This window comes from Aythya marila, assembly GCF_965140915.1.
Source record: "Aythya marila genome assembly, chromosome: 7".
Taxonomy (NCBI): domain Eukaryota; kingdom Metazoa; phylum Chordata; class Aves; order Anseriformes; family Anatidae; genus Aythya; species Aythya marila.
The window spans coordinates 14572154-14588108 of NC_139048.1; the positions used below are offsets into that span (position 1 = coordinate 14572154).

At 58.5% G+C, this 15955-nt stretch overlaps 1 protein-coding gene across 2 annotated transcripts in view; it reads right to left on the reverse strand.

Moving 5' to 3' along the window:
* The window catches only part of HPSE2 (heparanase 2 (inactive)), a 97490-nt gene that overhangs the window by 1717 nt on the left and 79818 nt on the right, over positions 1-15955 (reverse strand). For both annotated transcript variants that reach the window (XM_082765330.1, XM_082765329.1), the window contains 4 exons: positions 11541-11634; positions 9197-9303; positions 8622-8736; positions 178-323 (listed from right to left, as the gene is read on the reverse strand). In XM_082765330.1, coding sequence (XP_082621456.1) covers positions 178-323; positions 8622-8736; positions 9197-9303; positions 11541-11634 — 462 coding nt within the window. The remainder of the gene's footprint in view (positions 1-177; positions 324-8621; positions 8737-9196; positions 9304-11540; positions 11635-15955) is intronic.

A 15955-nucleotide genomic window follows, 5' to 3' on the forward strand; every position in this document is an offset into this window, starting at 1 on the left:
TGCGGCCAGGCGGGTAACCCGACCGACCGGGGGGCCCCTCGTGAAATCCACCCCCTTGATCTCTGCTGCCGGGGCTGCCCCGCAGCCACCGCTCCGTCCCCCGCCGTCCCCGTTCCCAGGCGTGGGCTCCCCCCGGCCCCCACAGACCCCAGACCCCCTCGCCCCATCCCAACTTACTTGTGGTAGCTGGTGCAGTGGGCGTAAATGCGGAGCTTGTCGCGGATCACCCTGCCCGGCCGGGGTTTCCTCTGGAGCCCGGCCACGTGGATGGCCAGGACCTTGGGTCCGATGAGCCGCTTGTAGAGCAGGGACAGCCAGTAGTCCTGCGGGGCAGAGGGGACAGTCAGCAGCACCAGCCCAGGAGAGGCTGCTTTCCCCACTTGCAGCCTAGCAGAGTTTGGGGCTGTTTGGGTGAAAATGTTCCGTGCCAGACATCTGCCTCTGGGGTGAGCTTTTTTATTTTTTTTGCACAGATCAAGCCAAAATGGCATAGCAGTTTTTGGGAAGGAGATTAAGGAAGGCATACATGGCTTTGCCCACACCAAGAGACACCGCTGTCCTCTAAAGGAGCCTGGCTTTGGCTGGGCTGTGGGGCTCGGAGGGGAGCAGCACCGGTGCCATATCACAGTCCCATGGACCCGCACGTAGCCCAGCTGCAGACCCACACTGCACACACGTGGGACGATGATGTCTATGAAGTCCGTGCCTTCACCGAGCACACAGGTCCCCTTCTACCCCACTCTCTGTAGCCCCAGAGCTCTCCCATGCTCTCCAGCTACGTTGATGGCACGCTGACTTGGGGAATGCTCAGGGCGCTCAGTTTCCCAGAGGAATTTCTCCTCTTTTAGATCCTCCCTTGGAGTTAAGCACCCATGACCATAGCGCGGGGAAGCCAAAGCGCTCAAGAAATGGGAAACGTTGAGCCCCTGCACACATGCCTTAATGATGCAGCCTTTAATTACGTCACCACATACTATTTTTTCCCGCAGGGCACGGCCTCGCTCAGCACACAGGATGGGCCCCAAGCCCCGGGGAGGGAGGCGAGGCTGTGCAGTGACGGCGGCCGCCGTCTGCAGGGCCCCCCACTCATCCGCTGCAGAAGCTGGGAGGTGTGCGGTAAATGAAGCAGGGTTGTGGGAAGGGAAGGGGCAGTCTCAGGCTGCAGTCGCTGGGGCTCGGTCCCTGCCACTGCTCCAGGCACCGCGGGTGACACCGGGGACACAGAGCCTCTGCTGCGTGGTGTGCAAGCGGGGTCATGCTTCTTCCCTGGGTGCAGCCTGTGGGAGCAGCCCCAGAGTTCACCCACCTGCTGGAGCAGGCTGCTCCGTGCCAGCAGTGCCGCCTGTCCCAGCATAGGGATGTCCAAACCCACTTCCCTTTGCTGGCTCAGCTTTAGCCACAGGGCTGGAGGAAAAGCCTCCTCCTGCCCATCTCTCGCTGCTCCCGGCCAAAACCACGGGGCTTTGTGCCACACCAGCCTTGCCAGTGCTTCCTCTGCAAACCCAGGGCCCCAGGGGGGAGGTGAGGGTGTGGGCAGAGGTGAGCACATCCCTTGTGCACCGAGGTTTGGTGCCTGCCAGCCTTCCCCCATCGCAGGAGGCTGCTCACCCTGCTCGGGCGTGCTGCTGGCAGGATAAGCAGCGCCTGGCGCACTGAGGGCTCCCCGGGGAGCCGTGCTGGTTAGCAGGCGTCGTTACAGATGAGTAATTACCCGGGTTTATGGCGAGGCCAAAGGTGAACACAGATCGCGGTGTTTAGCCCCACGGTCGTGAGCTGAAAATAAATGAGTTCAGCGCCCCGAGCTACCTGTTAGCTCAGGCTCTTAATTCTCCCTAGCAGCCCGGTGGGGTTTCTCGCCTCCTCTGCACATTCCCAACAGCGAGATGCTGCCTTTGCCTACAAATTATAGGGGCGACGGAGGCCACGGCCAGGGACTCAAATTGTCTCCATGGGGACTTGGTGGCCACCCTTGAAGATTCGGGTGCAGCTGAGGAGCACGTGCAGATGCCACAAGACAGTAAGGCAGTGAGCAGCAGTGAGCTGTTCTGCACAGCGTGGGATGTCTTCAAGGCAGAGGGAATTATTTTGGTGCAGCCATTGCCTGTGGGGTAAAATGCTCCCCTGAAAGCTGTGGCTTAGCAGAGCCCTTGGTGCCACAGCTTCCAACTGCCCTGGCAGGGATGCTCAGGGCGGTGTGGGGACTGATGTGTCCCTCCAGCACCTGCACGAGGAGAGGGAGAGCAGCGATACCCTGCTCTGAAACCTATGTTTCGAGAAGGATGTGGAAATACCAAAGAGAGTTCAAAGGAGGGCCAGAAAAATGACCCAGGGGCTGGAAGAGGAGCCTTTCTCTGCAGACCCGGAGGAGCTCGAGCTATCCAGCTTGCTGCAGGGAAGCGCTGAAGACAGCTGCAGCTTTTCGCGTCATCGCAAGCCCGCTTGCGGCAGGGGCCAAAATCATGTTCCTTGCAATAAATTACCAGGAGCTGGTGACACTGAGTATTTGGATGATGAATTGCACACGCACCTAGCATGACGAACACAAAACCACTGGGCGCGGGCACTTCCCCAGCTGCTCTGGGGCCGCTCTGACCACTTACAGGAGCGAGCCCCAATTAAAATCCCATCGGGGCTGCTGGGCACCTGCGGCTATGGCTCCTTTTCTCTCCTGTTCAAATGGTTACCAACTTGGGAAGAAGCTGGTCTTGAAGCCCATCTTGGTGGCCACCAGGGTGGCTTTTTCCCCTGCCACATGCCCTGGAAGTTCTGCCACCTTGCAGTGAGCCACCAGAGCCTGGTGCAGGGAGCCCTGCATGGAGCGGCAACGTCCGGAGAAGTGCTTGGCTCCAGCCAGCCCCACCGCGGGGAGCACTGGGGTTTTGGAGTTGCCGAGGGCTCCTGCTGTGAGCCATTTATACAGCTGTAACGTTAGAGGAGGAATAGCAGAAAGGAATCTGGTCCGCTATTAGTCCCCAGGGATCCGAGGGAGCTTTCTTGCTTTAATTACTTTGCAGACCCATTAAGCAGTGCTGCTGCTACAGCCCTCCCTGGAGCTGCAGGCGAGGAGCACCTGAACAAAGCCGCCCTGCACATCAGGAGGTCTCCTGGCCGGGATGGCTGATTTACGGGCAGGAAGGGCCGTTGTCTCACGCGGGCTGATTTGTGGGGCTCGGGCCAGCCACATCTTCTGAGTGCCACGGGGCCAGCGGAGGCCCGAGAGCTTTCCACCAGACAGAGAAAGCCCAGAGGGTCCCCCTTTATCTCTTTGCACGTTTTAATTCATTGCAGGAGCTTTTAGAAGCTTAAGCTTTTGGAAATGTGGCTGATTAGCCAGCCCTTCAGACAGACCTGCTAACCAGATCCTCCTGCCTCCAGGGCCGCTACGAGGGGTGCAGGAGCGTATCCCTGTGATCTGTCCTACAGGCAGCAAAGCAGCTTTACAGCCTGTCTGAGTGTGTCCAACTGCGCAATCTGCACATGTGAGAAGAGGTTGCCATAGCCTAAAAACTCGAGTCCCAGACCTGCAGCCCCTCTGCAAGCAGCAGAGGCAGCTGGACACCTGAGATGGACACTGCTGACCCCACGGTGCCCAGTCTGCCCCACATCACCGTCAGCACTCACGTTTTTCTCCTCTTCCCCTTGCTTCTTCCCTTTTCTAAACCCATCCAACCTCTTCCTCTGTCCCTCAGGCATGCTCAGGTTTCCACAGCCTGCTCCATTCCTGCACCACAATCTGCATTCTTACAGCCCAAGCACCCTTACGGAGATAAGGGATCTGGCTTCCCGCATCTCGCAGGACAGAGGAGCTCGCCCTTTCATCCCTCTGCTGAGCCTGATGGCTTGTTTTTGGCAAAAGCACCTTCCAGGGAAGCAGTGACCGTGGTTCGGGAGGCTTGGCGGGGTGGAGAAGCCGCCACTTCCCATGGAGCCCGTTCCAGCAGCTAAACATCCGCGCTGTTAACAACCCTTACTTTCAGCTTGAATTTGTCTGGCTTCGGCTTCCAACCAGTGGTTCTCATTCTTTCTTTTTCCACTAGATTAAAGGATCTTCAGCATCCAGAGCTCTCTCCCTGCGGAGGTCCTTGCATCCTGTTCAAGACGCGGCTGGTTGCTGCTCCAGCACGGCTGCGCCGATGCAGCTTTTAACATTACACATGTCCTCGGCGTGCTTCTTGGACGGTGCTTCTTGCCCAGCGCCCTTCTGCTGAGGAGCAGAGGGGAGCAGGTGGGCACCAGCTGCCCTGGCCAGGGCTGGAGCATCTCCACGGGGCAGGAGAGTTGCTGCTGCGGCTGCATTGCCCACCCTGTGTGCTTATGGGGGCTTCTTTCAGGCTGGCTCCTGTCCACCCCTGCAGACTGAGTATCTCCTAGTGGTTAGGGAAAGGAAAAGGCCACACGCTGACGTTAAGGCAAAATCCAGGCTGCGAGTGTGGCAACCATGGGAATCACTGCTGAAAACTGATGGCACAGAAGGGAGAGACTGCCTGGGCATGGTTGAAGCAGCCCTTGGTCAACGCTGCCCTTTGTGTGCTGTCTCCTAGCAAGGCAGCTCCCTCCCGGCCAGCAGAGCATCTGGAGGAGCAGCCAGACCCCTCTTTGTCATCACCTCTCCCTAACAGGGTCCAGGCCATGGAGGCAGCAGGAAGGGAGCCGAGCTGCAGGATCAGATGTGTTGGGAACCAAATGCAAATTGTTTTGCTGTTTTCTGTTCTTCTGCTGCTCTTCACCATCACGCTACCTCCCTCTGCTCTGCTGGCAAGCGCGCACTGCCCTGGGGAGCGCCTTGCTGTCCCCACTGGTGGGTGGCACGGGGTGGCTGGGCGCACAGCATGTGCACAGAGGGGCTCCTCGCTGCACGTGTCCCACAGCCCCAGCGTCTGGGGGCCGAGCTGCAAGCAGCAGTGTGGCTTTGAAGCGTTTGAGAGTCCAAGCATACGCACTTCAGAGGCTTTTTTTTATGGCGCACGAAGAGGGAAAGGCCCCTTAACCCAATGTGACAGCGAGCAGAGAGTAAGCGCTTTAAATCTGTCTCCTTGTTTGCAGATAAAAGGAGCCTCAGAGCAGGCTCAGAGGTCCTGGAAGACTGAGTGCAGGGAGGGCGGGGATGAGCAGGGGATGCCGCAGTCCTTGGCACATGGCACAGGGCTGAAGGCAGCAGAGGGGTGCTCAGCCCCTCGGACCTGCACTGGGCAGCCCCCACCCGTGGTTTGGGAGCTCACTGGGGACGTCTGCAGGGCACCATTTCCCCTCTGCCCATCAGAGGACAGCTCTCTGGCTGGAGCTGTGCTGGGAGAGCCCTTCCCTCGCTCGCACTCGATCTGCCTGGGGTTTCATCCCTCGGTCCCGCAGCCATAGCCCACGTCCCACACGAGGCATCTCCCATCCCTTCCCTGTCTGCAGGCGTCGCTCGCGCGAGAGCCCGTGCTCCAGTGTGCGGGGCAGATGGGGGTGCCAGACACCCGCGCTGCAGATTTATGGCCCTGAGGAACAGCTTCCATCTGTGTGCGAGCTCCATTGGACCAGCTCCCTCTCCCCACCCTCCGTCACTCCCTGCCTTGGGACGCTGCCTTCCCCTCTGCCTGTGCAGCGCCCAGCGCCACGCGGCCCCATTCGGGCGGCCCCGAGCTGAGGGTCCTGGACCCTGGCAGCGGGGTGGCTCAGTGCTGAACGTGCAGACGGGTCAGTGCTGTGGTGTGGCTGAGCCCCACGGCCCCACAGCCAGCTGGTGGGGCTGGGAGGTGGGAGAGGGAGCATTTGCAGGACCCAGATGCTGGGTCTCCACTTTGCCCTGGGGTGGGTGCACGTGGTCATGGGGCAGTGGGGCCAGGCTGGGTGCAGGGGGAGAGGATGTGTCCCCCACAGCCCTGGCTGGGGGCTCCCTCCTGTGCTGCATGAGGCAGGAGATGCTCTGGCCGGGGGGAGGCCAGGACCTCCAGCTGCACGGAGCAGTGCCGCCAGCCAAGGCAGCTCAGCCAACGAGCGCAGCGGGGATGTGTATGTGCTGCAGGCAGGGAGCACGGCCGGGAGCCCTGCTCCCAGCACTGGCACTGGGTCTACCACCTCAATGCCAGACCTGGTACAAACTCAGAGACCTCCAGGGGCCTCCACCCTCCAGGACAGACAGTAACTTTCCCATCGAGTGCCTGTGGGCTAAGCAGAGGAGGTGAAAAATCACCCGCAGCATCCCGGCCCCGGCAGGCAGAGCACTGTGCACCGCTGCGCTGCTCTCCCAAGGACGCCATCAATTCCCCCACAGCATTACCCTGTCTGCTGCTGCTACAGCTGAGCAGGCAGCCTTTGCCATCGCTTCACCCTGCCAGCCCTGGGGCCTTTCGCATGCCTCTGTATGCTGTGTATTAAGGTTACAGACAGAGAAGAAGCTTTAGCATCTACCTAAGGCGGGAGAGCCAAGTGTCGCACCATCTACAGTCTTTGGGAGAAGGTCTGAGAGGGGCCATGTTATTGGGAGATGTAAGTCAGGATTTCAGCTTTGGCCTTCCCGTGAGGCTGGAATCGCTGTGGCCCTACCCAGAAACATGCCCCAACTTCTCCACACATAGCTATAACCTCACAGCACTTCTCCCTGTGCATTAAGGGAACAGGAATCAGCAGTAAGGATGGGTAAAAAAGAGGGGGGTGCTACATGGAGGAGCATCTAAAAGGGTGTTTAACATGCTCTAACAACCCAAAGAGAGAGCTTGCACTTACCTGGGGGGGCTTTGCAATGGAATAAATGCTTTGCATCATTCAGGACTGTTTCAGAGTGATATTAGACAGGGGGAAGCATTACGCACAGTGTGCCTAAAAAGAGCATACAGCCACTAAATGCCAGACGGGCTTTTCAAACTCACTGCCCTGTGAAGGGTGAATGTCAGCGGGCTGCTGCCCTCGCTCCCTCCACTCTGTGCTCCCACACACGTTTGGATGGGTTTAGGTGCGTGCAGACAGCCTTACATACGGGCCAGGGGCTCTGTGTGAAGGGCTTCTCAAGCACGTGCCACGCAGTCAAGCCCTGATTATTTTACGGCTGGCTGCCCCAGTCGCTCAAGAAGAAAAAGCTCTCCAATAGCTGAACAAATTCCCTCAGAAATAACAAGGCATTAAAGCACTTGAGATCAGCTGCATTAAGGTCAGCAGAAGCATTCACATTCCCCAGGCTGATCTCATCCGTGCCCTGTCCAGGCACTTCGTGCCAGCCTGTTTCTCCTGTTCAGTACCCCAATAGTCCCAAGAGAAGCCCATTGGAGAGGGTGGATGGGCACCTGGGGTGACCTGCATCCTGAAACTCCACTGCCCTTCTCTCAGCAGCCAGCTAACTCACACCCAGCCTGCTGCTGGAAAAGCCTTTGTCCCGGCCGCTGACGGGCAGATTGGGTTTCAGAGCCCGGTGACCCCGCACAGGTACATCCAGCCGCTTTCATCCCGCTGATAGCTCCCACGGGAAAATTGCAGCCGCTGCGCCTCGGTGCAGGTCACGGTCTGGTCTCGCTGGGCTTTTTTCATGTCTGCAGCTTTGAAGCCCAGCACCAATTTGCACCTGCTCGTGGCTCTTTTGAAGCATGGGAAGGGGCCTGGGGAGCAACACTGGCACTTGTACAAAATCACGGTGCTGCGAGGTGGGAAGAGGATCTGCTCTGAAGCATGTGGGGGAGTGAGGAAGCGGCTGTGAGGGGTGTTTAATTTATTGGGAAAACTACCTTTAAAACAACGGCACGATCTACTCTCAATACCTTCATTGTCTTTGCCAGCCCGGGGTTTATTCCCTGAACTCCTCCCCTGGCGCTGCCCTGCAGCAACCCCATAAATTCCTTCCCGGGGCGTGCAGAGCACCCAGCCGCCCTGCCAGCTTCTCCGCTTACAAGGTGGGGGATTTACTAGACCAAAGGGGGGAAAAAAAAAAGGAAAAAACAAAAAACAGATGAAAAGGAAACCTGCTGCTTTTAAAAGGCTTTTGCATATGCTTTCTTTATTAGCACCCTCTGCATGGGAAGCCCCAGCTGCCCAGGAGTTTTTGAAGATCGAGGGATGCTGCAGGGCACTGCTGAGAGCTGCTGCCCCGTGTGAAGCCATGCGTGCCCTTCAGCTCAGTTTCAGAGCCCTGCAGTGGGGGCTGAGGCTCCAACCCTGCTGTCCCCAGGCCAGCAATGGGGCTGGCACTGATCCTGCCGCGTGCACCTGCCTGGGGCTGTCCCTCAGCCCGTCCCCGTTGTGCCCTGCTCCTTGTCTCCCATCCTAACTGGTGCCACCACGGTGTCACCATCCTCCCTGCCACAATCCCGAGCCCTGGGCACTGGATGAAGTTCCAGGCACAGTGGCAATGCTCCCCCATCTGCCTCCAACATGCTGCGCTTGACATTAACTAATGCCTCCTATTAACACTGAAGGGAATGGATCTGGAAAAATTCATTTGCGAGCTGAGTTCAAACAGGCCACAAGCAGAGGTGGATCCTCAGCTGTGCCCTGGATCTCTCTGTGGTGAAGCCAGGCGTCTGCGAGAGGGGTCAGGGACAAAGGCAACACATTGCTCTTTGTGCAGGGAAGAGAAAAACCAGACCGCCCCCCCCAAAAAAAATACACATCAAGAAGGGTGCATCTCTGCGAGTGCCCCCGGGCAGACCTACCGGCAGGGGGTTGAAGTTCTGGTCCACCAGGTGGTTGTGGCCGTGGTCGAGGAAGGAGTGCCGCACCACCACGTCAATGCCCTGGCTGGCCAGCAAGCCCAGCGTGTTCAGCCACCTGCAACCGGGGGGAGCAGGGAAAATGTTTTCCAGACCAGAGCCTGTACCCTGTGCTCTGGAGAGATGCAAATGCCCAGGGAGCAAAGGAGGGAGTGAACACATGCAAGGACATGAGGCTGCAGTGGGAAGAGGGCACGGGTGCTCCTGAGCTGGCAGAGGGTGGTAGGGTCATGGGGTGCAAGCCCCGGATTTGGGGAGCTCAGGTCACAGCCTCTCCTTCCCTCCCACACCCTGTGTGCACATTGGGGGTACTGTCGTGGGGTCCCCAGCAGCCCCCTCACCCACAGAGCAGCGGGGCAGACAGGTCATAGGGATGCTACGGAGAAAAGAGCAGCACCCAGACTGCTGCTGGGGCACGAAGCAGCGTGCAGGGGGGCTCTGTGCACAGGGCTGACCCCCCGGCTGCAGCACCCACCCAGGTGGCAGCGCCCTGGTGCTGGGGAGCGGGCGGTACTCACAGGAACCCGGCCGCATAGGAGTCGGAGAGGTTGTTCATGCCGCCGGCCGAGGTAGCGCCAATGCCTTCCAGCCAGATCTTCTTGCCCGGCGTGTAGGTGTTCACGACCTGTGCAAGAGACAAAGGCAAGCACGAGACCTCACTCCTGTGCCCCGGGGAGGGCATGGTTTGCTGTCTCCAGCACGGGATGGCTATGTCCAAGGTGGGGACTGTGTGTTGGCACATTGGCAGCGTGTGATGGGAGGGGATGTGGCTGCCAGCATGGGAGCACCCACACGCTCTCTGCAGCATGGGACATGGCACCACAGCCAAGCACGAGAGCATCAAGGGCTCAAGAATCATGGGCAAGTGCTGGAGCCCCTTGAAGGCATGGTGGGAACTACAGTGGCTGTCCCCAAGCATGGCAGCACCACGGCTAAGCAGGGACCACTTCACCACCTGTAGGGTCCCTGGCACAGCCGGGATGTCCATGTCCAGGCACGCTGCCACCCCTCAGAGCCCCAGCGAGATGCTGGGCACAACGACACAGCTCAGGTGGCAGGAGCTGCCCTCTCCCAGCCCGAACAACCTGCGGCACCATGCGACAAACCCTCTCCTTTCTGACAACCCCGCTTCTCCAGGCCGGGCCACGAGCTCCCTCAGCCAGATGTCTGCAAGCCCCACGGCCCGAGGAGCGCGCTGCGCAGCCTGACGGATCCTGCCCCATTAGTGAGGAGTGCTGGAATGTGCTGGATGGACTGGGATCCCTCAAAGCTGTTAAATACGCCAGCTCTGGGCTGCCTCCCACTCACAGCCTGCGAGAGTCGACATCCCTGACTGAAGCCCCAGAGGTGTTGGCATCCTGCCTGTAATTATCTAAGCCCGCCACCTTCCCCAGTCGGAGAGGAAGCAATAAAACAGGGAAGTGGACAAGCCCAGCTGCTCTAATCAGCCCCGGCAGGATGCACGGACTCAAAGCCAAGCTGGAGGCTATTAGCACCCAGCGCTGTGCTTTCGCTCAGCCACACTGGCATTCCCGAGAGAGCCCTTCCCTCTCCCAGACCCGATGGCGGGCAGCTCCTCGCTGCTGTGGGCTGGGGGCTGGATGGGGACCAGGGACCCCCAGAGCTCGTGCCCCATCCTGCCGGGCTGTCACCACCCAGCTGCCCATGAATGCACCCTGGCTGTCTCCTGCCCTTCCCCATGGTGGCCCCATAGCCAACATGGGACACATGCCACCGGTTCCATGCAGGAGCAGGGTGGGGTGATGCCCCGTGCTTGCCCCCATGCCCATCCTGTGCTCCCTGCCATGGGAGGATCACCCGCATGCCGGGCTCATTCCCAGCTTGTGCTGGAGGACTCGGCAAGCAGCTCCTCTCCCCCAGTTTTGCTGTGCCGACCATCACATCCCCTTTCCCGGGGCCTCTTCGAGTTGTTTACTCATCCTATGGTCTCTCCCTGCAGGAATTACAGCAGCGTGGTGACTGGTATGGGATGAAAACCTAGACAAGACAAGCGGACGGACATGTCCCCTAGTCCTTAATCACCTCCCCAATTAATACGCGTTCCTCATTAGCTACTGGATTGGCAGCTGTGCTGGCGAGGCCACAGCCCTGGTGCCTACAGCAGACAAAGCAGGGACCCCTCGAAGCCCCCGTCCCATGCATGGGGGCTCCAGCCGGAGCCATCCCTGGCCGGCGGGGACGGGAAGGCTCACTGCACGCTGCGCTAGCCAGGGCTGCGGGCTGCGACACAGCAACAGCTGGGTTTTATAACACAGTCAAAACACGATCACTGGGGGAAAAAAACAGTTGTTCATAGTGACCGTGATTCTCTGCTAGCGAACATCGCCCTGGAATTGCAGCAGTCACAGCGTCGCAAGCAGTGCTTTATGCACGGGCAGAGAGCAGGGATCAGGACGAGTCCTCTCCTGAGCCACTGCCCTGCAGGCAAGGCTGTGGTCATCATCTGGCTGATTTGGTTCCTCCTGGTCCTCTCCTCTTCCTGGGGAGCATGGTTTGGAGGATACTCACTCTATATGCTGCTCCCTTTTTGGATGGAAGACTCCAGAGAGTGGACTGCTTTAGAAAGGCTTTGCACAGCAGCGCCTGCCCACATGTCCAGCCCTCATCCTGGCACACCTTCCCTCCTGACGCCCTACACATCCTGCTCGGGGCTGGCCGTGGTGCTGCCCCATCTCCCCTCCTGTCCCTGGGCACTCCTGTTGGCTGCCCCCGTCCTTCCCCACGAGCACCTGGGTGCTGCGCCAGCCCCACGGAGCCCCGAGCGGTGCCAGGCTGGGGTGCTGAGCTGCAGCACCGTGGGCACGTGGCCTCTCGCCGTGCAGACCCTTTGCACTCACGCACTTTCTGGATTTTCCTGATCTGGTCGGACAGCGTGTCTAGCAGGCGCGTTTTCAGGAAGTCGGTCACTTTGGCCACCCGACCATCGATGTAGTAACTGGAAGGAAAAAAAGAAGGCGAGAGTCAGACCACTGGCAGGAGCTCTGCCCCAGCCCACATCCTCCTGTCCTGCGCCAAGAAGCCTTTTTCCCTCAAGGAGAGACCCTGCCTGTACCCTTTGTCTGTGGCTGTGTCTAGCAGATACTTTTGGTCTCTGGAGTGGTGTGAGGCGGTTGCACCCTGCATACAGAGTATTACATGCTGCAGAAACCACGGCAAGTTTTGCTTATCTATTGCTGGTGAAAGAGAGATGCTGGGAGCAGAATGCAAAGGGACAGGAGCAAAACACCAATGGTTTTGCAGCACCTTCTGCACTGAGAGCCCACAGAAGGGGACTCAGACACAATGCCTGTGATAGCACACCTAGGATGCACCTAGGAGCTCCTGGGCTCCCCTCTGCAGGCTTGGTGCTCTGTCCCCTGCTCCTCCAGCATCAGCTACACCCAGAAGAGCACTGACAGCACCCAGGGCTGCTGAAGGACCAGCACCCTCCCCCCTGCTTCCAAAGGCACATGCACAAGGGGGCAGCCTCCTTGTTACCAGGAAGATTGCTTTTATGGGATGTCAAAAGAGAATACACATCTAATGGCTTTAAATGGAAGGGCGATCACTACATAGACACCCAGGAAGAAGGATCCCTAACAGCAAAACACTCTCTGAGACACACTGGGAAAAGGAAGTTCAGGGCACCCTGGGAGGAGATGGAGGCACTGACATTGCTCCTGGAGACCATCAGACTGCACTCCCTTCTGCTCTGAGCACCAGCACCCTCCTGGCTAAGCCCTGCCAGTGTTTCTGAGCAAGGACTGGTGACATTGGGGTCCACAGGGTTGGGATCCAGGGCACCAGTGCAAACCCTGCTCCCAGTACTTTCCTCATTCTCCATCCCAGCACAGCCCACAGCCGTGTGCCCCTCTGCAGAAAGGCAGCGTCCTGCCCTGCATCCCCCCTGCAGATGCTGCAGGGAAGTCCTGCTCCTGCAGGGATCCCTGCTGGCCTGGAAATGGCACAGAGCGCTTCCTATCCAGCGGGCTGGTTCCTGCTCTCCATGTGCTTGCTTACATAAAACACGGCTCTAGTGCTGCCAATCATAATCTGAATCAGCTGTCTCCAAGTGTGGGAGGAAGGCTTTGAAATGCCTCAGTGCTGGCTCCTGGCTCCGGGATATAAGGTGAAGCAGGCTGCCCTGGGGTGCAAACGTCCCTTGTTTGGAGGCTCCTGGTGGAGTGTCCAGGGCTGGCACCTCTGTTGCCACACGAGGAGCAGTGGCACCCCTTGCAGCTGTCCCAGGGGCTGCTGGTGACACCAGGACACCTGCTGCAGTGTGCACTGACATACCCCAGGGACAGCCGTTTGGCTGATAAATGGTTTTTGCAAGAGCAGCTCTGTGAACTTCCCCCCCCCTGGATCCGCAGTGTGCAGCAGCGAGCCCCGGTGCATGTCGGAGCCGTGCCGGGTGATGCAGGAGCAGGGGGATAACAGTGGCTGGGGGGGGCTAGTGTTAATCTGAGTTATGTGGGTCCTTCACCCCTTGCACAGCACCTCAGCAAGGAGGTGATGGAGCAAGAACCTTACAGCACCTGTACCTGCCCCCATGGGTGTTTTCAGGGCACGCTGGGGAGCGGTAGGGGGGTTTGCCATGGGCTGCCCTACCGCCCTTGGCACTGCAGCTGGAAAAATGGCAAAGAGGTTTCCTCAGGGCTCAGAGCTTGGAGATAAACACAGAAGAGTGCAGCTGGGCTTTTTGGTAACACATCTTGTGGGTGATGCTGCTGCAGACAGGTGGGTACGTACTGCATGCTGCCCTCAGTGTCCTGGGGTCTGAAGAAAGGCAGATTCCCCTTTCAGGAGGTGCCTGCTCCTTCACAAGGTGATTCCCATGTGACAAGCATCTCACCCACAGTGAGACCCTTGTGAACACTGGACAGCCTGGTGCTGAACGTTGCTGTCTCTCTAGGACCAGGACCAGCAGAGACGAGAGGCAGCAGCAATGTTTCCTTGCAGAGACGCTGTCAGCAAACCCCTCTCTACGCGGGTGCAGGAAGGTGAGGGCAGGAGCCCCCCCAAAGGATGCTGCAGCCTAAATCAGCCTCAGCCTGAGCACACGGCACACGTGCAACATGCACATTCGAATGCTCAGAGAGGATTCTTGCCTCTCACTGCTCCGACCCAGTGATAGGTAACAGGGTAAGCTTGGAGCTGTGCAGGGCTGCAGGGAGAAAGCAGCCAGCACTGGCCCAGAGCAGGAACGAATTACAGCTCAGCTTGCAGATGCCCTAAACACCAAAGGTCTGCTCTGCAAATCCTCTCCCAGGTGCGTGGTTCCAGCTGTGTCCCGCAGTGAAAGTCAGGATCGTGCCAGCCAGACCCCGGCTTCACCCCAGAGTTTTGTATCAGGGGGAAATAGGGAAGAAAATTTTGGCACATCTGTGCTGACTGCAAGGGCAGAGATTATCTCCGGGTGGGGGGCTTGGGAAGCGCTTGCCATCGCTCACCGAGCTGCTGACTGCCGAGAGGACAGCGGGTCTGAGCAGCAGGCAGCCAGGGGGCTTACAGAGATCACTTTTTAAGACAAAATTACAAAGCAGTGGACTCTGGGGATGGCAGATGTTTGGATTTTACTACAGCACTTAAGAACTGAACAGAAACGATTTTTTGGACTGCTGTGGACAAAAAAAACACACATCACCTGGGCTGAAAACTGGCTGCAGGGCTGTAAAAGGGAGGTTGTGTGAAGTGGGAGAGGATGGAGTTTGTGAGACCTCAGCCCGTGGGCTCAGCTTGTAAAACCAACGCAATCTCAGAGCCCAGAAGAGACCCTCAGAAACCAAAGGCAAGCTGGCACCCTCTGGTTGGATCCTCCTCCAGCAAGGTGTGCTCTCACCTACAGCTCTGCTGCCAGCAGGGGACAAGATCTCAGCTTTAACCTTTAAGACCTGGGGCAGAGTTACTCACAGTTATTTCACACCTGCATTAACCAGCCAGAGAAATTGGGGTTGGTGCGGGGATGAAAAGCAGAAATCAACCTGCTTTGATCCCAGGAAATCTTGCTAACAGCTCGCCCCTCGGGGCAGCAAGGAGGGCAGCACCGTGGCTTTGGGTTTTTACATGGAGCTTGGAGACAGTCCCAGGATTTCTCTGAGATCGCCAGAGACCTCTTGCAGATCTGCCTTGCAAGTTTTGGGACAACAACAAGTCCTTTCAACACCTCCAAACTGGTTAGGAGGAAAAGTGGCACCAGTTGCACAAGCCCTGTGAGAGGAGAGGTGTGGGTGTCTGTGCTGCTTTGGTACCAGGGAAGTACACTGATGACAGGGGGGTCATCTGCGGCTGTAGGCTTAGTGGCACGTTAGTGCATTTCCTTTAGAGAACCTCAGCTGTCAGCTAGGGCAGCACAGAAATCTGCACAGAACGCAAACAAGCGACAGATCCTCAAAGCAGAAGAAGCGAGCGTTAGGCGTGGATGATTCCCAAGAGCACAGGCTGCAGCTTTTCTGATATTCACAATGACTCAGTGCACTTGACTTACAACAAAACAAAACAAAAAACCCATAACAGCCACAACGCTCCAACCTTCGAAACCGCCAGCAGCAGCTGCAGAGCCCCGGCGCTGCCGAGCACGTCCCCGGGCAGCAGCAGCAGAAACAGCACCATGCACAGGCAGGGGCAGAGGCAGCACCAGGGCTGCAGCCCCCCTGCTGAGGTCTGAGGCCAAAGGACATGCATGGTCAGGTCCCCCCCCCGAGCAGCACGGGGTCTGTGGAGGCTCAGGGAGAAGCAGAGCAGCTCCAGCCCAGGCTGATGGATGGGTTCTGGGTATGACATGGCACCGGTGCTGGTCCTGAAGGATGCACGGGCACAGAGCACATGGTTTCTCCTGGTACAGGGAGCACTAGGTAGTGCGACTGCACTCGGGGCTGGCTCAATGTGTCCCCCAGTTCGATGCTCCATCCCTGCAGACAGGCTATCTACCTATCCACAGGAATACAAGGGCCGGCTAAGGAAAAGAGGGATGGAGCAAATAAAGTCTGGATGAGACATATCTCTGAGGAAGGGCCACGTGCAGCCTCCTTGGGTGTCCTGTACATCGGTGTGCTGTACAGAGCCAAGCCCATTGCAGAGCAAGGGGTACCCCACTGCTGGAAAACCCCCTTCAGATATACCACAGGAACCCAGGAGGGGCTCAGCACAGTGTGCTGGGGGAGGCCCCACTGTATCGCCCCGGAGGCAGACACAGCATCATGGGCAGGACCCAGCAATGGGGTGAGCCACGGCCTGTGCCAGCACCCCGTGCCTGGCCCTAAAACCTAGCTGCAGCC